Below are 25,676 nucleotides of genomic sequence, written 5' to 3'. Positions count from 1 at the left end.
GCAGGTATAACACCAGATCCTCCTTAATCACCGCGTCTGCCTCAAAACACTTCCAGCCCGTGCACAGCTGCCTTACCCAGACTATGTCACTGTTAGCCCAGACACTAAACACTCATTTCAAACGGGAACAGGCGCAGGCAGGCCACAAAACCCGCGGGCACGGGGGGATAAAGAGCCCCATGCTGTCTCCACCACCATGCCTCCCCTCACACGGACCTGGTACCACCACAGGGCTCCCACCGGTACCACAGCAGCCGCAGGCCCATGCCCATCAACCTCCACCTCCACCTCCACCTCCACCACCACCACAGCCCCACAGCCCTCCATGGCCCCACTCCGGGCGCCCACCGCCCCAGCTCCCGCCCTCGCCCCCGCTACCACACGGGGCTGCTCCCGCAGCCGCCCCCTCGGGGCCGAGCCGCCTGCTGAGCGCCCACCCTCCCTCCCCTCCTCGAGGACCCATTGGCTGCCAGAGCCGTCAATCAGATCCAGGCCCCGCCCCCTGCCCGCGGTGGGGGGGCTCTGTGGGGTTGGGGGGGGGGGGACACAGGACCCCCCCTCCCGCCCGCGGCGCGAGCCCCTTCGCGCCTTTTCCGCCGGAGCTCCGCCCCTTTCGCCTGCCCTCCCCAGGTGTGTGCGTGTTACGTCACCCCTCCCACGCGCACGGGGCGTGCTGGCGTCGCCGCCGCCGTCGTCCTCCGTGCGCTCCGCGTCACCGCTCCTGGCCTGGCGCGCGGCGGCAGCGGCCGGACCGGACCGTCCCGCTCGCAGCGCCTCGGGACTCGCTCCTCCCCCGGCGCCCGCCCGCCGCTTCGGCCGCTTCTCTCCGCCGTTGGCTCCGGTCGCGAGGGACCGCCCGAGCCGGGGCGAGGGGGGTGGTGTGCGGCGGCGGGCTCGTTGTTGGCCGGCTCTCGCGCGCGCGCGGCCTGGTGCGCGCAGCGGATCCTGCCGCTCGCGTAGCGCGGCGCCCGGGCTCCCTGCGGTGAAGCTCGGGCGAAGAGAGGGGGGGGGCGGGCGGGTGGGGAAGAGTCGCTTCTCCTCACCACCACCGCCGCCGCCGCCGCCATGAGCGTGGAGGCGTATGGCCCCAGCTCGCAGACCCTCACCTTCCTGGACACCGAGGAGGCCGAGCTGCTCGGCGCCGACACGCAGGGATCCGAGTTCGAGTTCACCGACTTCACTCTCCCCAGCCAGACCCAAACCCCGCCCGGGCCCGGGCAGGCGGGGCCGGGACAGGGCCAAGGGCCCCCCGGAGTGGGGCAGGGACCGCCAGTTCCGATCGAAGCGCAGGTGAGCCCGGGGCCGGGGGTGTGTCGGGGGGGGGGGGGAGGTCAGGGCGGCTCCGCCACCGGGCGTTGTGGGGGGGAGTCCGGAAGGGGCGGGCGGGCCTGGCCCTGGGGCCGGCGAGGGGAAGCCCTGGGCGGGTTGCGGGGTTGGGCGCTCTGCCCCCGGCAGCGCCGGACGGGGAAGTGGAAGCCGCGTGTGGCTGCGAGCTTGCCCCGCCGGAGGCTGGCGGCCCGCTGCCGGCACAGCGCGGCGGGGAACGGGCCTGGCCCCGGGAGTGCGGGGACAGCGCCCTGAGGCAACCGGTTGTACGCTGGTAAAGCCGGCGGACTCCGTGGCTGTGTCGTGACAGTTGTGTTGCTCTTCGATGTGATGTTGGAGTTAGAAACGCTTCGGAATGTTGCTTCCGACTCTTTTCCTCTGTAAAACAAGCGCAGCGTTAGGTAGCATTTGGTTACCGAAAGTTGGGTGCTGAGGAAATTCAGCATTACTTCTTTTAATTTCTTTATTTCTGTGACTAAAAGCAAAAGTTTTTAGTGTTACTGTTATTTTTATCGTGCTTTGCCACCTTTGCTGCTGCATGGTTGCTGGTCTGGTCTGTTTGGGTTTGCATGGGAGTGACAGTCGCTACTGTCTGAGGTTTAAGTTCAGAGGTCTGGCTCCTCATAGCTTAAAAAGAGGTGATTTTGTTGTTTTTTTTTAATATACCCTGTTATTTGCAAATACAAGTATTTATTTAACAATTCGCAAAAGTGAAAGTAGTATATGCTACACACGAAGACGATGCCTGTCACAGCTGTATCGTGACTTTAGTGAAAACCAAAACTCTGAAGAATTCCTTCATGTTTTTTAAAAAGTCGAACTGTTTTCCATTTAAAGACCATAGACTATTCTAAGTTTCGTTGCATCGTCGTGTGGTCCTGTTATTAACAACTAAATGCATTTTATCCATGTTTTAAAGTTGAAGTGCTTTACGTAAGTTTTGAATCCTGAACCGAACACAGTTTGAGCAGGCTTGATTTTCCTTTTCCTTGCACAAGCTGATGTATCAGGGTCTGAAAAATCCAGTTGTGGGTAGAGAAATGAGCAAATGGCAGAGGCCAGTGTATGCAGGTGCTGAGAGCCTGCAGGTGGTATTATCCCATCCTGGCTGTATTGGATTTATCCCAGGCTGAATTGAAGGACTTTCTTGTACTTAGCGCACAGCCTGGGTGTAGCTGCTGTGCCGTGACTTGCTCTGGGTTACTGTGTGCATAAGACAGACTCAGTGACTCCCATGGACTGTTTAATTTCTGTTTACTTACAGCTTTTTGCATGTGGCTTTGGTAGGCTTCATCCAGTTTGAGCATTGGGATATCAGGATTACTTAATAGTAGTAGTAAAACCTTGCCTGTGTACAGTTAGACTACACATCAATTGATTAAAAAGACAGTTTTAATTTAAATCTTTTTTTTTTTAAGCTTTAATGGGTTGTGATCATTCCAGATCTCACAATAGACAACATGTGGCCAGAAGAAGAAGAAAAACCACCCTAAAATAAGCCTCATAAGCTAGAAGACCAGACAAGAGGATTAATTTGTCCTTTTGTCTAAACATGTTTGAAAAAGCTTTGAAGTAAAAAGGGAGAAAAAAAATAGCTGGAGAGTACATTCAGGTACTGGTGTGTTTGTACCCATCCAGCCTGGCAAGAAGGGGCTTATTTATTACATTTTTAAAGCTGAGTGTGTTTATGATATTTCCACAGACTTGTGGTCAGCCTGATCCCCATTTTGACTAGAAATGTAAGTTTTGGGGAGGGTTGGGAGAGAACTGTTGCAAGCAGATATCTGAAGTGCAAGAAGTGTAATACCCTCCTGAGCTGAAGCACAGCAAACCCCAGCTCCCTGGAGCTGTTCAGACTTGTACCTTGCAACGGTCTCAGGAGTGATAAAATCAGAAATTAAGGTTTTTTTTAAAGATTCTGGGGGAAATTTTGCTGCCTTCAACAAATAATTTAAACTTGTTACGACTTTTGGCAGGGGATGTGCTAAATAATAAGTTCTAAGGCCCTAAAATTGATCACATTCATGTGTTGTCACTGTGATTATAAGTAAAGCTGCTTGAGTAAATAATGTGTGCTTGAAACTGGTAAACATTGGAGGGATGTACTTTTACTCTGCTGTTTCTTACTCTGGTATCATTTTAGTGTCCTAGAGTTTAAAAAGATGAGCAATTCAGAGCACCCGATTTCTTGAATAAAGTGATTAATTCAGACAGTCTATAAGAGCTCCCATTCCCAATGTACGTTTAACTAATAGTTTAAGAGGATGTTGTTACAATTGATTAGTGTCTGACTGACAAGAGCGAGCAGTCGGGAGCACAGAACCATGTCCACTGTGTTCTCTTCAGGAAACTCAATCTCCATTGTTTACATATGATTAAAAGCAAACCTGAGAATTGATTTTTCTGAATATTTTAAGATCAGTTCTGATTTCTGCCTAATTTTTTTTCACTCTTCCAGGCAAGCACTTAGGGATGATGCTCAGAAGCAGTCATACTCAGTGGGTCAGTGCTGAACAAGACACATGGTGTTGATGTGTTAGTTAAGCTGTTGCAGCAGTGGTTGAAGGAGGCTGGGGCAGCTATTAAGAGTTATGGTCTAGACTATGGGGGCTGGATTTAACTTCCAGTTCTAACAAAGACTTTTTGTCTTGGCAAAATAACCTTCTCCCTGTCGCTCAGGTCCCATCTGGAAATACAGTTTACTACTCACTGTTTTGGAGGTGCTGTGGGAGTGACTGTTCTACACAGTAGCCACTTCCTTATTTTGAAAGGGAAAGCAAACAGTATAGGAGATTATAATAAGGTATAGTAAATAGTCCCTAGCTTTAATATAAAGAATCTACAAATAACAAATAGTTGGGTTATTTGTACAAGTCCAGAAGTGTGTATTTTTCTTTCCTCAAGCATGAGAAGGAAATGACCTGAATTGGGACAGTGTGCCAGGGTGTCCTGCAGTGACTGTGCCATGTCAAAGGGCTTTGCAGTCCTGGAGCAAGAGTATTCTTCTAGCAAAATACCTACTTAACGGCAGTTAGTTTTCTTGTTCCAGCTTGAATGCACTACTTCAGAGCAGAACTATATCAAGTGGATGTAGCTGTGTTCACCTGGGGATAAGCTTCTGATGCAGATGGGCTGTGTTAGTCAGAAGCACCAGGAGAAACTGAGAGGGTTGTATTCTGTTACTACTGATTTGGGGCCTTGCTTACACACGGTTGGAGGAAGCCACTATATAGTCTGGCTTACTATTCCGTTACTCAGTTCTCTGGACCTTTACTGTTGTCCCTTGACCAGTATTTTAGAGGCCAAAAAGGGAGCAATGGAGGGAGCAGTACCTTGGTGATAGTTTCAGAGCACCTCGGTGTTCCTCACATTGCTGTAGCTGTTGAACTTGCTGTGCTGGAAGTTTCAGTCAACACTTTTAAAATAAATAAGACACCCCCCCCAGCTTGTACAACAGCTGATGGTGCCAGATTGTTAATAACATGCATATAGGCTAACATCACAGTAGGTTCAGAACAATAGTTACTCACTTCCTCATTGTCTGCCTGCCAAGGCTGAGTATTTCCACAGTTACAGGTGACATCATTCTGCCTAACTGGGGAAGGGTTGGAGCTCCCTGAGGTGTAACTAACACAGTCACCTGGTGCAGGAGTACAGATAACTTGTGGTTTTTTGAGTTTTTGCCTAAAAGACTTTGCAAGTTTATTACTGCTCAGCAATCCATTTTTTTATGAGCACCCCAAAAAAATCTATTAAAGCTATCAGCTGCTGTGTATAATAATTATATATATATAATGTGTGTTATGGCTCTTTGGAACAGCCTGATAGAGGTGCACCTGTGAATGCTTGGTGTTTGTGCCTCTAAGATGTTCATATTAACTTAAGACTTTGGAATTCCACCTATTCCATGTTCAGTTAGTAAGTTATCTTCATACTTTGTAAAATGGTGCTATCTGTTTAAAATGGATTTGTATCTTCAAACATCTGTGGAGGTGCTATTACACAGTGAACTGGTTGGATTTGGGGTCATCATACTCATGGGTTGTTACATGCTGCTGCAGTTCCTTTTTCCCTCTGCTGCTTTTGCACACTCTGAGCCCACTCTATGCTGATGGTTCCCCTTAGCTGATTCTTTCTATTAAAAGCCAGTACTTGGAGGTAACATCCACAGAAAGTCAACCCATTTAGATTGTGTTTTGCAAATGCACCTCATTTCATTTGGAGATAATGAAACAAAGCTGCTGTCATTGAGTCCAGCTCTTACTGCTGAGGGCAAATGTGAAGTGGCTTCCACTTATTTTAATTTTAACTCTTGCAAGTGGCTGTTAAATTTTAATGTGCAGTACTGACACTGGCACGGAACCTGAATGAGGCTCTCAGAGAAGTAGGCTTGTTTGGATTTGCTGCTGAGTTCTGGCTTTAAAATGCTACAGCAACTATTTTTATCAAATTCCTTTTAATAAAGATTTAGCATTCTCCTCACTGGGGGCAGCTTTCTCATCTCCTGCAGAGAATTAACTTACAGATACCAGGTAAATTGCATTAGATGTCTAAGTGCAAGAGAGTTATTAAATACTGTATCAGTAGACAAAGGCCTTGAGTGATTCTTATGCTCCCGTTTATTAGATAAACTTTCAGAAATAAATCTCATCCTAACTGAATACCTCTAAAAACATTGAGGGGGTTTAATACATATGGTAGGGAAATACCTCAGAGCACTCCTCTTGAATGCTTTGTCAGCATTATGTTAACCACTTCTGGTGGTCCCTTTCCCACCTTTTTCCACTCAAAGTTAACATGGACTGTGGGACACTTCTCTCTTCTCAGGTTTTAGTGAGACTCAAAGGATAAAGTGACTCAATGAACACAGGTTTTTTGGGAGGGAGGCCCAGGGGGCAATGCTATGCCCAGATCTACTCTGACATTCCCACTTCTTGATGCTCCTTCCTGGTGGTGAGCACTCTGTGTTCAGAACTGCCAAAATGCAGTTATTTTTAACAGGAGAGGTGCTTGGTGTGTAAAAGCTGCTGACACAGCACCAAATGGTGCAGAACTTCATGGTTCTGGCAGTGTATCCTCAGTGGAAAGAGCACCTGGTTTGTATGTGCTGCATTAGCACCTTGATCTCTGAGGCATGGTGCTCTGAAACTGGAGCTGCATTACAGGGTTTGCACTTCTGCAGTTCAGGAAATTGTGTCATACCTAAACCAAACTGATAGTCATGCAATTTTGTGAAATTAGGTGTATATGAGAGCAAGCTTCTTGATTTCTTGCTCTCTGTTGTCCAAGTGTCATGAAGTTGTACTTCTGGTATCTTGGAGGTGGGAAGAAAATTGATTTAGTGGATAGACAACAGCAGAAATGGGTGAGGAATGTCCTATACAATAAAGATCCTGGTTTCAGATGGACTTCTGGAATAAAATCAAGGATGAAGAAATCCCAACTTTTGATACTGCTGGAATTGTTTAAATGGAATTTGGTGTGTTGTGTAAGATGCAAAAATGTCAGTGCAGAAGAGCAATATCCTTTGTTAACTTTTTTCTACTTACCAGTTGGAGTTTAAATAGTCCTGTAAAATAGGAGCTAGTGAAGCAGATACTGATGCTATAACTGGGATGTGTTTCAGCCCCTTTCAGCACTTTCCTTTTGAGATTTGCCAAATGAAACCCAAATTTTTGCTGTGAGGAGTGGGGATTATTGTCCTTGCCTTCGTGTTGCAGACCGTGTTTTGATTGTATAACTTAAGCACTGACCTTGTATTTCAGGTGAATGGACCTGATGGCATTCTCCAGAATGGAGCTGTGGATGATAATGTGGCTAAAACCAGCCAGCTTCTGGCAGAGTTGAATTTTGAAGAAGATGAAGAAGATACTTATTACACAAAGGACCTTCCTGTGCATGCTTGCAGGTAAGACCTAAGCTTTGCCCCAGGCTTGTTACTTCCAGAAGGCAGCAGCACTTTGTGGCAGTGAAAGGTGTATGCTTAGAGGATTTTGGGTTTTGAGAGCAGCTTTGGAGACGGCCATGTAGTGGTAGGAGAATGGTGCCCTCTGGTGAGCTTTTTGGATACTTAGGGCTGTCTTGTCCAGCAGGTTTTGGACTTCCCTTGAGGAGTAAGTAGAAAGTTAAGCCAACCTAAGGGTGGCAATGATGGGAAGTGTTGAAATACCTGTGACTCAGAACAGAAGTTTAGCTTGTGTCTGATGCTTTTAGCAACACTCATGTTCCCTAATTTTCACTTCCCTGTGATTTTCAACAATGCCACACAGTTTAAATGTTGTATTTGAGCTTTTCCATAAGCAAGTACCCAATCACTCCCTGTTTTTTCACTTGTAATTCCAGTTACTGTGGCATCCATGACCCCGCTTGTGTGGTTTACTGCAACACCAGCAAAAAGTGGTTCTGTAACGGGCGTGGAAATACATCTGGCAGGTAAATAACAATGACAGTCTTGCTTCCCGAGTGGGTTTGTTCTGAAGTGATGTGGTGGCTGTGACTTAGGTTTTGGTGTTAATCAAAGTCTGGTGACTTCAGTTTGAACCTCCAGTTGCCTCTGTAGCTTGCTGCTATTACCAGCTTAGACCTCAATCTCACTTGAATCACTTTTGTGAAGTGAGCTTGCTGCTGCTTCCCCCATCGTGTCTTCCTGTGAAGCACCTCTTGATCTGCGGAGCTTTGGGAGCCTTCTTTCAATTACCAGGAACATGAAAGAAAGTTTTATGCATTTCCTATTCTTTCATACTCATGTACCTTAAAGCATTCATGCACTGAGAAACCACTGAAACTGTGTTAGTATCTGTGCTTGTATCTTACAAATGTCTGCCACAGCATAAATTGATTTTTGTTTGTGTCTTTTAATAATTGAGCTGATGTATTAAGTTAGGAGTAAATATGATTTTCCTATTGAATGAGTACAGATGTATGTCCTCTTTGATTTCAGCCACATTGTTAATCATCTTGTGAGAGCGAAGTGCAAGGAGGTGACTCTCCATAAGGATGGGCCTCTAGGAGAGACCGTCTTGGAATGTTACAACTGTGGATGTCGTAATGTGTTTCTCCTGGGCTTTATTCCAGCTAAGGCAGACTCCGTGGTGGTTTTGCTGTGCAGGTGAGAGAATGCCTTTGTTAGCATGTTTGTGTCAAGTTTGTTCCATAAACTGTTTTCTAAATGGTGATGCTTGGTTTTATTTTGTACCAGAATATATTTTATGCTCTAATTTGACACCATTTTTTCCTTCAGATGGATTGTATGCAAGTAGATAATCACTAAAGGAGCATTCTGTTATGCTGGGCAATTGTCTTGGTTCCAGAAAAAAGTATTTACCTGAAGTGAAGCAGTCCTTAATGGAAGAAAGGTGGTTTTCCCCTTTTCTAAAACTGATTTTTCAGACTTGGAAGAGTAACGGATCAGTTCAGGAAAAGACTCTGGAGCCCTACTGGAGCAGTGACTCTATTACACAATATGTTTTTTCTGTCAGCTCATAGAATCATTTGAGGACAGCAGTAAATTGGAAATTGTTCTCTGATAGGTTCTATCAAAAATCATTATTTTAATTTTATATATTTTAATTAAATACTGTCACCATGTATTTGACAATGGCAGGTGTGTTTCTATGGAATGAGTTCTTCTATTTGTCTAAACAACAAATGGGAAGTAATCCCAAGTGTTTTCTGATATATTCTGTATGTGCATGATATTAATGGACTGTAACACTTTCAAAGGTGAGTGTCTCCTTTAATACTTTAGATGTTACAGTTTTCAGTTCTAGAAACACACAACACTGTTTAAAATCCTGAGCCTTCCCAGTGTTGAAATAGCAGAAAAAGGAACCAAAAGGTGAATTGGCCCAGCAGGTGATAGGGTGGGATTGTTTTCTCCTTTTGACTGAGATATTTGAGTTGTTTCAGGAGCATGATAAACCTAGTTTTACACTTCATGTGACAGACTTTTTCTTACACTTGTCTAATTTAACAATTTTTCCAATGTTTTGGTTGTGCAGGCAGCCATGTGCCAGCCAGAGCAGTTTAAAGGATATTAACTGGGACAGTTCACAGTGGCAGCCTCTTATCCAAGATCGTTGTTTCCTTTCATGGCTGGTGAAGATTCCATCTGAACAGGAGCAGTTGAGAGCCCGTCAGATTACAGCTCAGCAGATTAACAAACTGGAAGAACTTTGGAAGGTATGTGCTGCTTTTCAAACACTCGTTATATTTTACCAAGTGCTAACTTTCTGGTTTTATGAAGGAAGGACAAGATTGTTTTAGCAACTGTATAAGGCAGGGAACATGCTTAAATCACATGAGGTTTAAATGCTGCAGGTTTGACAAACAGTGCAACTGGGAATTGATGAAAGTATTCAGGAAATCGTTCATCGAAGTAGGAGAGTCTCTTCTTTGGGCTCTTTAGCTCTGTTCAAGTTGCACTGTCAGGCAGTCTGGAAAAACAGCTTTCCCATATCAAGTCTTTCACTTGCTTCTGCTTTATGTGGTGACTAGCTGAGTAGGGAGCTCTTCATTCATGCTTAGTATTCAGCTGTTGTTTTCCGAGATGTTTTTCTGTATGTTCTTTAAAGCATAACAAAACTGACTGGATGTGAGTATAACATACAATGTCTGGGTGTCACGTTAACACCATGACATGCTTATACCTTGATATAACTTGTAGTAGTAGAACACAGTGTTATCAGTCATGTTGCACAGTGAATACTTGTCACTTTTTTATATTTAAAACTTCGAAAGAAACCACTTGTGCTTCAAATTCTAGGAAAATCCATCTGCAACCCTTGAGGACTTGGAAAAGCCTGGTGTTGATGAAGAACCACAGCATGTTCTGCTTAGATACGAAGATGCTTATCAATACCAAAATATCTTTGGTCCTCTGGTCAAGCTTGAGGCAGACTATGACAAGAAACTCAAGGAGTCTCAGGTAATAAACTTGAAATATGTCTGTTTTAGGGGGCTTCTGACCAATTCTCTGGTGTCAAATGTGTAGTTATTGTTAACAACATAGAAATAGATTTGAAATTCAAGTGAAATAGATGTCTTTATTACAATACTATTATATCACAGTAACTATAGTAGTAATAGTGATGTCTGATAGCAGGGAGAGGAAAGGAGAAAATTCTCAAACTGAGGCTTTAAAAACCAGCTTGAAACACTTGGAAACTTCTGTATTTTCTGTGTTGAAAATTTCATCTTTCCAAGAGCCATATTTTACTGTAAAACTACAACTTGGCCACCTTATGTTATTGTGCTTATAACCTGCTGTTACCTTTGTCAGAGCTTCCAGTCACACCTGAACTGTGTGCAAGCACTCATGAACGTTTTAAAAGTTGGGGGAGAGAGAATAATGCAGGTGCTGAGTAGGACTTTGTTCTCATTAACTAAGTAGCTCCTGTAGAGCAGAGTTGTCTTCTGCAGATGGTGTGATCTCAGGCCATAGGAATAAATACCAATATTTGTCTCTGCTGTGACACTGGAACAGCAAGTTTTCATTTCTCCACTGTTTTGAAGTAGAGGACAGTGAGGATTGTTTGAGTTAGCAGACAGCTTTCTAAAAACCTAATGAATGTCTTTTCTTTACTATTAGACCCAAGATAACATCACAGTCAGATGGGACCTGGGCTTGAACAAGAAAAGAATTGCCTATTTCACTTTGCCAAAGACTGACTCGGGTAATGACACTTTGATTGTATGTTTTGTTTGGGTTGTTTTATGCCTGGTGAATAATACCAGTGTTCAGAGAACTCCTGTGGTCCGGCCTGGGATATAAGATAGTATTGTGTTGGTTTTGATCTGGGAGGTGGTTGGTTGGTGAATATTCTGAAAACATTTTTCCTTCCTTTGTAGATATGCGTCTTATGCAAGGAGATGAGATCTGTCTGAGGTATAAAGGAGACCTGGCCCCTTTGTGGAAAGGGATTGGTCATGTTATCAAAGTTCCTGATAGTATCCTTTACTTAGTGAGCCTTCAGAAAGGCTTAGTGGAAGGTTGAATCCATTCTCTGAGAAACCAGTAAACATGTCCAAAAGTAATTTTGAGCTAATTTTTAATTTGTCACGGGGGTGGGGGTGTTGCTAAAATAATACCAAAATTGGGAAAAATACAATGGAGAAGTTTGCTGCAGATTACTACTTAACGAGGTTCTACAGATTATGGTGATGAGATAGCCATCGAGCTGAGGAGCAGCGTGGGAGCGCCTGTGGAAGTCACTCATAACTTCCAAGTGGATTTTGTATGGAAGTCAACTTCATTTGACAGGTATTGAGAAAGCACTTCAGAATTGAGCACATAATGGGTGCAGTTGGTGTGTATTTTCCTTTACCTTCAGAGGGGATCCTTGAACAGGAAAAGTTGTATTGTTTGGTGAGGCTAGGAGTCAGGAGTCTGAGTGTGCCCAGTATATCGAGTCTGTACACATGGTATCTAGCTTATAGAGCAACAGGTCTGACTCTCACTAGAAACTGTGTTAACCTGAATGCCATCAAACTATCAGTTTTTCTCATTTTTGAAGGCATGCTTAAGGTATGTTGCAAATACATTGGGGGGGTGGGAATTTACCTTATGTTCAGTAATACTTGGGATGTAAAAAGAACTGTCTTCAGCACCCTGAACCCTGCTCCATCATGAAATGCTCTCTGAGTTTAATTGGCATTCCTAGACTTTGAATTGCTTTAACTAGCTGAAATTTCAAGGCATTTGAGTTGGCTGTTGGGTCAGGAGACTTCAGAGATGTCTGTGCTGCATTTTGTAAGACAGGAGGCGGTTTGTAACCCTGAGATACGCCAAATACAATTTTTCATCAAATCTTAGACCTAAAATTACTGTTACAGATTCTGTCTGATGTTACGCTACAGATTTTTCTGGTTATAATAATCTGTAGTATGAGGAGAAAATCTGTGTTCTCACAAGTCTGATTTCTGTCTCTAAATTCTGTTAGTAAGTCTTCTACATTGCTTTTTTCCCGAGGTATATTTTGCATCTGATGTCTGATTAACCTTTGTGTAGGACATTTGCGGATAGTTGTAATTGAGGTCATACTGATTCTGGGGGGTTTTCTGTCCTTCCTTCATTTCAGAATGCAGAGTGCTTTAAAAACATTTGCTGTGGATGAGACCTCAGTGTCTGGGTACATCTATCACAAGCTATTAGGTCATGAGGTGGAAGATGTAATTATTAAATGCCAGTTGCCAAAGCGCTTTACCGCACAAGGACTTCCTGATCTCAACCATTCTCAGGTAACCTCATCTCCTTTTTACTATACACAAAAGAGAAAGGATTTATGAATAGAGCTTGAACAACTTTGTAACTTCCTGTGCATTGAATACTGAATAGGTTTATGCTGTGAAGACTGTCCTGCAGCGTCCTCTGAGCCTCATTCAGGGTCCTCCTGGTACCGGAAAGACAGTGACATCAGCCACAATTGTCTATCATCTGGCTAGACAGGGCAACGGGTAAGAACTGTTCTCACTGAATCCTGTATGTGTGAGGTTATTTTATTAATGGTCAAAGAAATAGCTTCATTTTAAAATCAAAATAATTTGTATCACTGAACTAGAAGGGCTTTTTACAAGTGTATTTTTTCTGGGAAGACTTGTGCTTATTTCAGAAAATATTCTTCCCCAGCATATTTTTTGGAGACCTGCGTTGGAGCACAGGATTTTATTGCAAGTCTAATAGAAACAAATTTACAGCTCATTGAATCTTTTTGCTTCATGTTTTCCCAAGGCCTGTGTTAGTCTGTGCTCCGAGTAACATTGCTGTGGATCAGTTGACTGAGAAGATCCATCAAACTGGACTGAAAGTGGTTCGTCTGTGTGCTAAAAGTCGTGAGGCAATTGACTCTCCTGTCTCCTTCTTGGCATTGCATAACCAGATCAGGAACATGGATAGGTAAGAAATGGTTGAAAGGAGCAGGGGAACAAAAAAACCCCCACTGAAGTGTTGTGATGGACACCACTGATGAACTGTGTCATGGTGACAACGTGTATTTACTTGGTGATAACTTCTTTCTCTATACTTGTGTCCTGTTTAGTTTTATGAATGAGTTCCACTGGAATCCTATGAAGTTGTTTATTAGGCCATAAAGCAAAATTCCTTTTTTGCAGCATGCCAGAACTTCAGAAACTGCAACAGCTTAAAGATGAAACTGGAGAGCTGTCATCTGCTGATGAGAAACGTTACCGGGCACTGAAACGAACAGCAGAGCGGGAGTTACTTATGGTAAAGTCATTGGTTCTAGTAGCTTAAATAATTGCCTTCCTCCACTGGAGGCTTGGCTGCAATTTGGTGGTGGAGATGAGAGTACAATTTAACTTTGGGAGATTGTTGTAACGGTGTTGGATACTCCTCCATGTAGAAATACTGGCTGCTGATGCCCTACTTGATTAATCTTGGTTGTATTTCTGTCTCAGAACGCAGATGTGATCTGTTGCACCTGTGTGGGAGCTGGTGACCCAAGGCTTGCAAAGATGCAGTTCCGCTCCATTCTGATCGATGAAAGCACACAGGCCACTGAGCCAGAGTGCATGGTGCCAGTGGTGCTGGGAGCAAAGCAGGTAGGAGCTGTTGGACTTGATTAAAGAAAATCTCATTAAAGTTTATGAGTAGAGGAAGTAGCAGCAAGCAGCAACGTTCACAGTGTGGGCATACAAAAAAATAAAATCCTTTTGTGGAAGATGCTTCCATACTACAGATAGAAGCATCTTTGTCTTAGTCCTGTTAGTTTTCTCTTTCCGTGCATAATCTTTGCCTAGAACATGTCAGTATTGTTGGAACAAACATAGAATCATAGAACAGTTAGGGTTGGAAAGGACTTAAAGATCATCAAGTTCCAACTCTGCTGCCATGGGCAGGGACGCCTCACACTAAACCATGGCGCCTGAGGCTCTGTCCATCCTGGCCTTGAGCACCACCAGGGATGGAGCATTCACAGCTTCCTTGGGCAACCCATTCCAGTGCCTCACCATCCTCGCAGTAAAGAACTTCTTCCTTATATCCAATTTAAACTTCCCCTGTTTAAGTTTGAACCCATTACCCCTTGTCCTATCACTGCAGTCCCTAATGAAGAGTCCCTCCCCAGCATCCTTATAGGCCCCCTTCAGGTACTGGAGGGCTACTATGAGGTCTCCGCGCAGTCTTCTCCAGGCTGAACAGCCCCAACTTTTTCAGACCGTCTTCATACGGGAGGTGCTGCAGCCCCTGATCATCCTTGTGGTGCTCCTTTGGAGTTGTTCCAGCAGTTCCATGTCCTTTTATGTTGAGGACACCAGAACTGTACACAGTGCTGCAAGTGAGGTCTCACAAGAGCAGAGGGGCAGGATCACCTCCTTCGACCTGCTGGTCATGCTCCTTTTGATGCAGCCCAGGATACGGTTGGTTTCTGGGCTGTGAGTGCACACTGAAGCTGGCTCATGTTCAGTTTCTCATCAGCCAGCACCCCCAAGTCCTTCTCTGCCGGGCTGCTCTGAATCTCTTCTCTGCCCAACCTGTAGCTGTGCCTGGGATTGCTCCAACCAGGTTGGCATCAGCCCACCTTACAAGTGTGTCAGGGTCCTTCTGGATAGCATCCCTTCCCTCCAGCATATCAACCAAACCACACAGCTTGGTGTTATCAGCAAACTTGCTGAGGGCGCGCTCAATCCCACTGTCCATGTCACCAACAAAGGTGTTGAACAAGACCGGTCCCAACACCGATCCCTGAGAGACACCACACTCATTACTGGTCTACAGCCAGACACTGAGCTGTTGACAACTCTTTGCTTGTGGCCATCCAGCCAGTTTTTTATCCACCCGCTGAGTGGTCCATCTGTCAAATTGATGTCTCTCCAATTTAGAGACAAGGACATGTCATGTGGGACAATGTCAAATGCTAGAGATTGAATAAGATTTTACTTGAAAATGATGAGCCGAAAAGCTAGTTGGCACTAAAGATTTATAAACCTGAGATTAGATCTGAAGTTTATTACCAGTCAGACTAGTTAGTTCCTAATATTTTATAGCAGGATATTGCTGTTGTTTGTAGCTACTGGGCAAGTTTCAGAAAATAGAAACTTAGAGATCTTCCAACTTCCTTTTCCACAGCTTATTCTTGTAGGTGACCACTGCCAGCTTGGTCCTGTTGTGATGTGTAAGAAAGCTGCTAAGGCTGGGCTGTCTCAGAGCCTCTTCGAGAGGCTGGTGGTGCTGGGGATCCGGCCAATCCGCCTGCAGGTGCAGTACCGCATGCATCCTGCACTTAGCGCTTTCCCATCCAACATCTTCTATGAGGGTTCACTCCAGAATGGTGTCACTGCAGGTAAGCAAGAACAGTAGTCCTGCAAATTCCTTTCCATTCCTTAAAGAACCCTTCCTTTCATCTTTCATGTGGATGAGTGTGTTAATACATTCATTTAACGAGACTTGCCACTGGACTTATTTTGAGTCTTTAAGGTGCTTTGATATGAAAGTAACGTATGTTCTTGCTAGTAAAACAGTGCTAAAAATTATTTTACTTTCTTTGTGCTCTTCAGCGGACCGTGTGAAGAAAGGGTTTGATTTCCAGTGGCCACAGCCAGATAAACCAATGTTTTTCTACGTTACACAAGGACAGGAAGAAATTGCCAGCTCGGGCACCTCTTACTTAAACAGGTAAAGAAAATTCAGCACTGAGATTACTTAAAGATACATCATCCCAGTGTATCTCATACTGTAAGGGAGATTGTTAAATGAATCTGTTACTAATCTTATCGCATCCCTTGGAGACGGTCACAGGTACTGAAGTCAAGAGAAAGAGCAGTATGTGGTTCCCACTGCAGACCAAATATCTAAGAATTTATCTAGAATTTCTGCATCAAAATTCATAGTATTCTTTATTTTCCATGACTTGTGGTGGCCTTGTCCTGAATAAAGGCATTAACAGCTAACTAAAGGCTTGTGATTTCCAAGAAGAGTTACTTTCTGTTTCTGTGAAGATGGTATTCAAATGAGCCAGCCCACAGCCGTCAGATGTATCCTGTGTTGGGTGCAGTGTTCAGTGCTGTTGATCCTTATGCTCTGCAGTAATTCTTCTAAATGAATGAAATGTTGTTATTAGCTATTAACAGCTGTTGATGAAGTTGTTGATGTGCTTTGTATAATCAAAGCTGCTAGCAAGGATGGTGCAGGCTGAGCTGCATCCTGGAACTGGTTTCCCCTAAGCTCTCTTCCCAGTAAATGAAGAGAAAAAGGCATTTCCAGTGGGAGCAGTTCAGATATTAAGTGGGTTGGAATTGTTCTGTGGAGGTGTGTTTTCTTTCACTGGTAGCATAAGGAGCATGAGACAATTAAATGCATAATGTGTGGAATGAATTTGGGCCAGCAAGTAAACTGTCTGCAGTTGCAGCGGGAAATACTGATCAGGTTGCATTTTGAGGCCAGAATTCCAGTAGCTCCTGAAGCAGAGTCTTTAATTTTGGCAGGGGTGTGTAAGGGATGAGAATTTAATTTTGTCTATTCTGTTTTGTGGGGTTTTTTTTGTGGGGTGTCCTGGGTTCAGCAGTAGCAGTCATTTTTCTCCTTCTTAGTGGCTGGTGCAGTGCTGTGGTTTCGACTTTCAGCCTGGGAACAGGGCTGATAACACCGATGTTTTTAGCTACTGCTCAAATGTTTTAGTCTGACCAAGGACTTTCTGAGCCTCATGCTCTGCCAGGGAGGAGGGGAAGCTGGGAGGAAGCAGAGACAGGACACCTGACCCAAACTGACCAACGGGGTATTCCATACCACAGCACGTCATGCCCAGGATGTAACTGGGAGTCACCCGGAAGGGCTGGGGCACTGCAGGGTTGGACTAGGTGTCGGGGGGGGGGGCACAAGTTATCAGTCAGCTGGTGGTGAGGTGTTGTGTTCCCTTCCCTTGTTATTTCCTTTCTCATTATTATTATTGGCGGCAGCAGTAGTGATTTGTGTTATACCTTAGTTACTAAACTGCTCTTATCTCAACCTGTGGGAGTTGTATTCTTTTGATTCTCCTCCCCATCCCTCTGGGAGCAGGGGGAGGGCAAAAAGGGGGGGAGTGAGAGAGCGACTGCGTGATTTATGGCTGACTTTATTTAAACCATAACATGGGGTTTTTTGGTTGGTTTTTTTTCTGTACATCCCAACTCTTTTTTTTTTGTTTTTTTAAAGAGTGAGCTTAAAACACTTTGCTCCTTTTGGTCAGATGCACTTGCTCATGTGCCTGGAAGGAAAACCAGACCAAATCATGAAATATCTGCTGGGTTATTTTTAATCTGTGTTTGATGAGCAGCATGTGCAAGACTGAATGCAGCCACCCAGATTGTGCACAAACACACACCACAGCAGTTGGCTGACATGGGGATTGGCATTAAAAGCATTATATATATAAAACGTCGAAGATGAAGCAACTGAAGTATCTGTTTGCACTGCGGACAGGGAACGTTTTTAATGATCTCACTCATGAAAGTACATGTGTACATTGAACTCTACTAAGAAGTTCCATTTTGGAATGGTGGCCAGGAAGTCTGGTTGTGTTGGTGAGAAGGTGGATTTATATGTTAAGGAGAAATTTGTGTCATTCTGAGGCTTTTTTTTTTTGAGATGGTCCTTTTGCCCGTATTCCTCTGGCTGAGAATATCTGTGCATGGCCTAAGTCAAGAGTTGATAGTGGTTAATGTTCCTGCAGAGATGAAGCTGGATTAATCAGGGTGCTCAAGCAGCACAGAGTGGTCTTTTTCTTGAAGCAGCCTTGCTGGCAAAGGTCAGCTCAGCATTTGTGTTCCAAGTTTTTCAGACCCATTAGCTTGCAAGAAGTTCAACCTAACGCCTTGATTCTCCTCAGATAAACAAATCTCTTTTTTTCCAGGACGGAAGCTGCCAATGTGGAGAAGATAACTACAAAGCTATTGAAAGCTGGTGCCAAACCAGATCAGATTGGCATTATAACTCCTTACGAAGGGCAGCGATCCTATCTGGTGCAGTACATGCAGTTCAGTGGCTCCTTGCATACAAAGCTCTACCAGGTACAGTGCTTGTGCACATGGGAACACTTGGATGCAGAGAAGCTAGAAAAGTCAGATATTGTGAAACTTCACAATATTTTTACTTGCAGTCTGGCTTCTTAGGCATCAGTCTGTTTATTCTTTAGCAATTTGGGGGGGTTTAGAGATTGTGGTTAAAATAGGCTGGGGGAAAAGTTTAGGAGGTATCAAATGCCAATAAATGTCAGGGGAGCAGTTGGCCACATAAAGGAGAGTGCCTTGTTATGGACTCTGAGCTCAGTGAGTCCATCCTCTGAGGACTCCTTGAGGCACAGAAAGGAGAGGTCATTAGTGCTTCAGCTGTGGAAAAGCTTCAGTCAGCTTGTGCCTTAAATAAAAGCATCATGCCAGGAGACATGAAGGAAACCAAGCACCATAAATTCTGATGGATGTACTATTTATTTGCTTGGGAACACATCCTCCCATCAGTGGAACTCCTCTACCAAACATTCAAATTTGTTGCTACAAACAAGGCTGTTTTATGTTTAATATAGTCTGTTTTGCAATAGTGAGGACTTGGTCAGTGTTTTCATTGAAGGAAAATTTGGTGGAAATACTTTTACTTCTGCCAGGAATGATCTGTCCCTCTGCTTCAGGATTCTCGGAGGCTGAGAGCAGCAGTGGTAGTTTAGACCTGTTCTACTACGAGGTTTTGGAATAGTCAGAAGTCTTTTTGGCAAAATAGCTAGGAAAGGGATGCTTTCCATAGTGCAAATGCCAGGTTTGGGGAAATGTGAGAACCATAAAGCAGTGAACATAAAAGTAATTTGTCCTGAACTGAGACTGTCTGTTCTCCTTCAGGGAAACTATTTAGTGACCAGTGGAATTACTAAATCGTTTGTCATTACAAAAATAACATTTTCAGCAACTGATGGGAACTGCATGGCCAAGGCAGGTTGTAATGCCTGTTGGTAGCAGAGCTGTTTTGCACTGTGCTTCTGTGATTTACATGTTTTCTTCTGTTTCAGGAAGTGGAAATTGCAAGTGTGGATGCCTTCCAGGGACGAGAAAAGGACTTTATTATCCTTTCTTGTGTGAGGGCCAATGAGCACCAAGGGATAGGGTTTCTGAATGACCCCCGGCGTCTTAATGTAGCTCTTACACGAGCAAGGTAAATCAAAATTGGGCAAACTCTAATCTATTCTAGAGACCTACTTCAGTCTGCTGAAGCACTGGTACAGACCCATGAACAGAAGGTCTGTGTTTTGTGGGTTGTGGGCCCTTTCCCCACCTGGTTTAAGGGAGCCTTGAGTGATTTCCACATTCCCTACAACTTCCAAAAGCAATTTCAACCTAATGAACCTTTCCACTTGGCATCAGTAGTTTGTAGAAGCTGCCACGTTGCTCCCCTTTGTACCCTTCATCTGCTGCTTTACCCTTTCCAGCAACCATTTATCATTTTGCTTCTCTCAGTGGGTTTGATTACTGAGAAGGGTAATTTGGAATCAGCACTGTTGCTTGGCTTCCTTGGGTTCTGCAGGCTTTCCAGCCAATGCAGGGTGATGGTTGATTGAGCACACTGGTGTGTTTGGCAAACCTGCATAAGGAAGCTTGTGATACTGAGCAGCTGGCTGCTGCAGTCTCCTTTCAGGTGTTTTGGCACAGTACAGAAATCATCTGCGTTAAACAAAGCAACTATATCAGGGTTTGTTACACCTACCACGGGCTCCTGTTGGGTGCCCGATGTGCTGTGGAAGAGGTGGACTTTGAGGCTCTTCTGACATTTAGTCATTGCTTTAGTTTTAAAGATGGATTTAGTTTTAGTCAAAGTTAATTTTACCTTCTCTGTCTGCTGTTGCTGCAGGTATGGAGTAATTATTGTTGGGAACCCAAAAGCTCTGTCTAAACAACCACTCTGGAATCACCTGCTGAATTACTACAAGGAGCAGAAGGTGCTGGTGGAGGGACCACTGAACAACCTCCGGGAAAGCCTTATGCAGTTCAGCAAGCCCCGGAAGCTCGTCAACACCATCAACCCAGTAAGTCTCACATGGTTGTGGCATGAAATAATTGGGATTTGATTAATTATAAATGAATGGAATAAACAGTTATCCCCATAGCCTCACACCCCTGTAACTTCCCATTTTTGTTGCTGGTTAATGCAGTGTGACCCAAGTAAGTTGCTGCTTCAGCTGTTTGTAAGTTAAGTAGAAAACCCTTTTTGGTGCTTTTTTATAGCTGTTTACTGCAAAATTTTATGAGGGGGTAAATTCTGAGGTGAATGAAGCATAAAAGAACTGGTTTGTGTAGAAATGGCAAGCTCAGGAGGCACATTTACTTACACCGTTGTACTTTAATCCTCAACCTACAAGTTTTATACTTAGTCCTGTAGCATTTGGGGGAGGGGGCAGCTCAGCAGCCATCACAGGGTGGTGGCAGGAATAGAGCAAGGGAAGAACTATCATCAGAACCTGAAAATAGCCTGAAAATTCATCAAATGTTTCACAGTGTGAGATGGGCTGTAGAATCTTTTCTTCTTCTTTTCATGATGTAGTTGAAAGGATAGTTGGATGCTTTCCTTTTAGAACAATCACTTTACTCAGCACTTGTAAAGTATGTGTGATCCATGGTGTTTTACTGGATTTTTTTACCCAAAATAGCTTATGCTGAAGTTGCAGTGCAAAGGTTTCTGTGCAAAGGCTTTGTCTAACCCCTCTAATGCTTCCAGGGTGCCCGTTTCATGACTACTGCCATGTATGATGCACGGGAGGCTATTATTCCAGGATCTGTCTATGACCGGAGCAGTCAAGGTAAAGGAAACTATCAAAATTAGTATCTCCATAGGTTTTAATTTTTCCTCCCAACAAGCCCATAGGGGCTGGTATTTGACAAACTTCAAACTTCTAAATGGTTGAAGAGCCACTATGGAAAAATGAAGAATTTAAGAACTGAAAATGTTTGTGATATGGCTGGATTTTGCTGTCTGTTTGTAGGAGCTCTGGTGTCTGCAGAGCAAGTGAAAAATGAGGGGAAAGGGAGTGTGTGTATTTTGGGAGTCATAGAATCATAGAATAGTTAGGGTTGGAAAAGACCTTAAGATCATCTAGTTCCAACCCCCCTGCCGTGGGCAGGGACACAGCCTTAGCTGGTGCTGTAAAAGAGTAACTGTGCAGGAATGAGCATGTTAGATGAGTATCTGAAATCAAAGGTGGAGTAAATGATGAACGGGGGGAGCAGTGGTGGTTCCTGGCAGGGGTAGGTTTGTCCTTTCAAATTCTGCTCCCAAGTTCTCGATTCCTGTCAAAAGCAGGAATATGAATTGCTTTTGAAATGCTTGCAGTCACTGTGGCTTTTCCTCCCCTCCCCAGGCCGCCCATCCAACATGTACTTCCAGACCCACGACCAGATTGGGATGATCAGTGCCGGCCCCAGCCACGTCACTGCCATGAACATTCCCATCCCCTTCAACCTGGTGATGCCACCGATGCCACCGCCGGGGTACTTTGGCCAAGCAAACGGACCAGCCGCAGGTATGGGCTGAGGGGGGCTGGGACAGACCCCACGGGGTAGCTCTGAAGTCAGAGAACGCTTTTTGCTCCTCCTATGAAAGGAGATGATGCACTTCTGTTAGCTGTATGGAGTACAAACACAGCAGCACTGCAGCCTCGGTGAGTGTCCCTTTGCTGTGTCTATGCTGGTGGTTCCAGTACCTGAAGGGGCCTACAGGAAATCTGGAGAGAGACTTCTGACAAGGGCAGAAGTCGGGGGGAAATGGCTTTAACCTGCCAGAAGGGAGACTGAGATGAGCTCTTAGGCAGAAGCTCTTCCCTGTGAGGGTGCTGAGGCGCTGGCATAGGGTGCCCAGAGAAGCTGTGGCTGCCCCATCCCTGGCAGTGTTCAAGGCCAGGTTGGACACAGGGGCTTGGAGCAAGCTGCTCCAGTGGAAGGGGTCCCTGCCCATGGCAGCGGTTGGAACTGGAGGAGCTTTAAGGTCCTTCCCAACCTGAACCATTCCATTACTTTTCTGCAGCGCTACGTCGAGTACGTACAAAATGTTGCCTCTTGTGAGCGATCAAGTCTTCAGAGAAACAGTTAATTCTGATGTTTGCATGTCTAAGGCTTCTCACTGCTGCTTGGGATTAACGCTTTTCCAGGACGTGGGGCACCAAAAGGGAAGACTGGTCGTGGTGGGCGCCAGAAAAATCGTTTTGGGATTCCTGGAACCAGTCAGTCAAACCTTCCAAATAGTCAAGCGAGCCAAGACGTGGTTTCCCAGCCCTTCTCCCAGGGTCCACTGACTCAGGGGTATATCTCCATGAGTCAGCCATCACAGATGAGTCAGCCTGGGCTCTCCCAACCCGAATTATCACAGGTAAGCAGGATTTGATGGACAGTGGGGTTTCTGTTGATGATTCCTGTGCATGCACATCCTTGTTTCCTAGCACTGAGGAAAATGGAAATTGAAACTATTTTCAACGACTCGTGCTCCTCCCCCTGGTGAACTTTACATACACTCGGGCATAAAGTGCAGTGCTGCCTGTCTAGACTTCAGCTCAAGCCTTAACTTTGCCCCACTTGCCTGTTCAGCCTCTGGCTATTGCAAACCCCTTTGTATTTATGGGAATTCTGCAGCAGAAAAGAGTAGATTTAAAAAAATCCCAATGCAGCCAAACAAAAATCCCTGCCCCAACCCCAAACCTCTGGGCTGCTGGGTCCTCTGCTTGCTGAGGGAGCACTTGGGCTGGGTGAGGAGGTAGAGGTTTAACGCTTGCTTTCGTTTTCAGGACAGTTACCTTGGTGATGAGTTTAAATCTCAGATTGACGTGGCGCTGTCACAGGACTCTACTTACCAGGGTGAACGTGCATATCAACATGGTGGAGTGACGGGACTGTCACAGTATTAGAGTGTAAGGCACCCGAGGATCATTCCTCTGCTTCTTCCTCCCTCTTAAAGTTCACGAACGCAGTGTTTGTCTTAGTGATGTCCCTAATGCAGCTTTTGCTCTCTTGCTTTCAGGTTGAGGAAGAAGAGCTAAGCTTGTGTGGAGCTTAGTTCATCAGCATTTTATTCTGGGTAATAAAAAAAATAAAATAAAATGGATACCTGTTTTCCACTGCTAAAACTGAAGCACCACTGTGTGAGAGCAACAGGAGAAAGAAACCAACCAACGGAGAGGAGAGAGAGAGAAAGGAGCGCGCGAGAGAGCCCACTGCTAAGCTCACTGAGACCAGGAGCCTGACCGGAGAGGAGAGAGCGCACTGAAGGACTGGCTGGCGCCTCACTGGGAAGCAACTCCCCTGAAATGAGTGGTCAGCCGAGTCCCTGCTCCCCCAGTCAACAAGCTCAAGAGAAGGGCCTTAAGCAGGTTTCACTTCATTCCATACTTCTCTTTGCGAGCAGGGCATTACTTTTCAGAGCAGATGGGGAGAGGAAAACCCTCATCTCAGAGTTGTTCTCGTTTTAAAGGGGTACTATTTTAGCAGTAACTGTTTACATTGTAGAAGCAGAGTATCTGAGAGAGAAAGAGAGTTCCTGACTCAGTGACAGCAAGCCGAGCAGAATCCAGCGGAACATGGCTGATGCTCAACTCTGAGATGCAGGTTTTGTTGTCCAACACTGGCTCTGAAATCCTTAGTGTCATCGTGTCGCCCACATTCTGAACGGGTCTTTCGTGACAAGGTGGTTTTAAAGAGATCCTGTCAAAGGAGCACTGAATTTCTAGAAGTTTGTCTCTGAATCCTTAGTGGTGGACCTGGGGAGATGCTTGTTCTGAGAAGCTTACAAAAAGTTTAAACCAAAACTAAATTAGAGCACCAACCTTGAGAACTTTTCAGTGTGATTTAAAGTTGCAGCAATCAGCCTCTTCTTCCTACATTGGATAGCAGTTAGAGTGACAGGAGCCTGCGCGCTCAAGCGGGAGGAGGGTTTCAAAGTTTTCTGTATGCTTCAATTGGCAACTGTCTGGACTCTACTCTGTGAAAAACAGCCTTTCTGTAAGATGAATTTTGCGCTTGAAAGGGGATGGGTTCCTGTGCCCTTCGGCCTGGAGGAAAAGATGCTAACGGGCCTGCTTGACTCGCTCCCTCAGACCTGGGGAAGAGGTAGTGGAACCTGGGGATTATATTGGTTTTGAAGTAAAGACTCTACAATGTTAATGAAGCAGGTTGGGAAAATGGACAAAGCGGGCGGCTGTTGGAAGGTGGCCTCTGAGAGCTGGGTGGCATTAGAGATACTGGGTCAGGCTTTTTGTGGGGCTTCTTTGGTGCAGAACGCAGGTCGCTGACAGGTTCAGGTGTGAGAACCAAACCCGGAGCCATGGCCATGGCTGAGCCATCGACGCTGGCTTGAGGAGTAGCTGGAAGTCAGAACTGAAAACAGCACTTAAGAGAAGCCATCCAATTTCAGAGTTGTACCCATGTCTTAAACAAGTCCTATGGGAACACTGGGAGCATTTTAGTTCTGTCTAAACCTTTTTAAAAACAGGGCAGAGAATTGACAATAACCCCCAGCCCCATTTTTATCCAATCCCCAAATGAGCTGAGCCTCTACCTCCCAATTGGCAACCAACAGTAGTGTGGGATTCACTAACCTGGGTGTTTTTAAAGTCTAAGTTAGCTTTATACTCAAAGGGCTCCGAGTGTTTCTAATCTCTTTTTTTGGGGGGGGGGGGGGGGGGGGCGGGGAGGGGGAACTCAAAATACCTCTCATCTGAATGTACTTAAATGACGTAAAAACCCACTTTTTGTAGCTGGGGGGAAGCCCTTTCATCACTGTCCTTTCTGTAGATCGTTGACCTGCTTTCATAACCTGTATTTGCTGTAGTTTTTCAGGAGTGTCTCTCCCCAGTGCAGACCTGGTGTAGCATCCCCACAACCCGTGAGTAGCGAGCACATAACCATGGAGCAGGTGTTCAGGGGGGGTTTTGTTCAGTCCTGCAGCGAGAACTGCAAAAGAAACTTTTCAGAAGTGAAACCCATTCTTTTCTCATCAAAAGCCTCCAGAGTTTAGACTCAACGTGAGCCCGGAGCCAGAGGCCACCTTCCTCCTGTGAGATGGACTCTTTTATTTATTAACATTGCCGAAGGGCTTTTTAATTTTCTTCCTCTGTAGGCTGCGTAGCTGCGTAGACGTTTCCGATAGGTTGAAGCTGTACCCTCTGTGCAATGCAATCCATTGACTACCGTCCCCCTTCCTCTCCCCTCACCCCCTTTATTTCACTGACGGGAATGCTTGCCTCTGCTTTGTGCTGGTTTTTCCTTTGTAGCAGTTACTCTGAGTTTTATAAATCCAGACATCAGTGCTAGCACGGTGTTAACTCTTTTGATTTTGTCTCAGTTTGTTTTAAACCTGTTTGTCATCAATAAAAATATTAATAAACAGCTCTTGCATTCGA

The 25,676-nt window shown here is 45.0% G+C and overlaps 2 protein-coding genes and 1 long non-coding RNA gene across 5 annotated transcripts in view; 2 read left to right on the top strand and 1 right to left on the bottom strand.

Annotated features, from left to right (window-relative positions):
• The window catches only part of LOC130603603 (uncharacterized), a 7,218-nt gene extending 6,346 nt beyond the window's left edge, over positions 1–872 (bottom strand). For both annotated transcript variants that reach the window (XR_008973225.1, XR_008973224.1), the window contains exon 1: positions 651–872. This is a non-coding gene — a long non-coding RNA (uncharacterized LOC130603603). The remainder of the gene's footprint in view (positions 1–650) is intronic.
• DDX49 (DEAD-box helicase 49) overlaps positions 1–25,676 on the top strand; it is a 139,812-nt gene that overhangs the window by 83,783 nt on the left and 30,353 nt on the right. The gene's annotated exons all lie outside the window — the stretch shown is intronic.
• On the top strand, positions 873–25,676 carry UPF1 (UPF1 RNA helicase and ATPase). Of its 2 annotated transcripts, none has more exons than XM_057417437.1 (24): positions 873–1,290; positions 7,092–7,234; positions 7,669–7,758; positions 8,267–8,434; positions 9,327–9,507; positions 10,091–10,252; positions 10,916–11,000; positions 11,176–11,274; positions 11,479–11,587; positions 12,405–12,564; positions 12,662–12,780; positions 13,055–13,219; positions 13,435–13,549; positions 13,741–13,884; positions 15,410–15,623; positions 15,838–15,955; positions 18,168–18,324; positions 19,311–19,453; positions 20,147–20,321; positions 21,011–21,092; positions 21,651–21,812; positions 22,437–22,654; positions 23,067–23,189; positions 23,300–25,676. In XM_057417437.1, the coding sequence occupies exons 1-23, from the start codon at positions 1,066–1,068 to the stop codon at positions 23,184–23,186; spliced, it is 3,354 nt and encodes a 1,117-aa protein (XP_057273420.1). In that variant the 5' UTR covers positions 873–1,065; the 3' UTR covers positions 23,187–23,189; positions 23,300–25,676. The 2 variants fall into 2 exon arrangements, with proteins under 2 accessions (XP_057273420.1, XP_057273419.1); XM_057417436.1 differs by having other exon boundaries at positions 1,051–1,290; positions 11,470–11,587.

Source organism: Pezoporus wallicus, unplaced genomic scaffold (assembly GCF_028554395.1).
Source record: "Pezoporus wallicus isolate ANWC-B61680 ecotype Strahan unplaced genomic scaffold, APGP_CSIRO_Pwel_v1 contig_13865, whole genome shotgun sequence".
NCBI lineage: Eukaryota > Metazoa > Chordata > Aves > Psittaciformes > Psittacidae > Pezoporus > Pezoporus wallicus.
The sequence above is the reverse complement of the archived record's forward strand: the minus strand, read 5'-3'. Positions and strand labels throughout refer to the sequence as shown.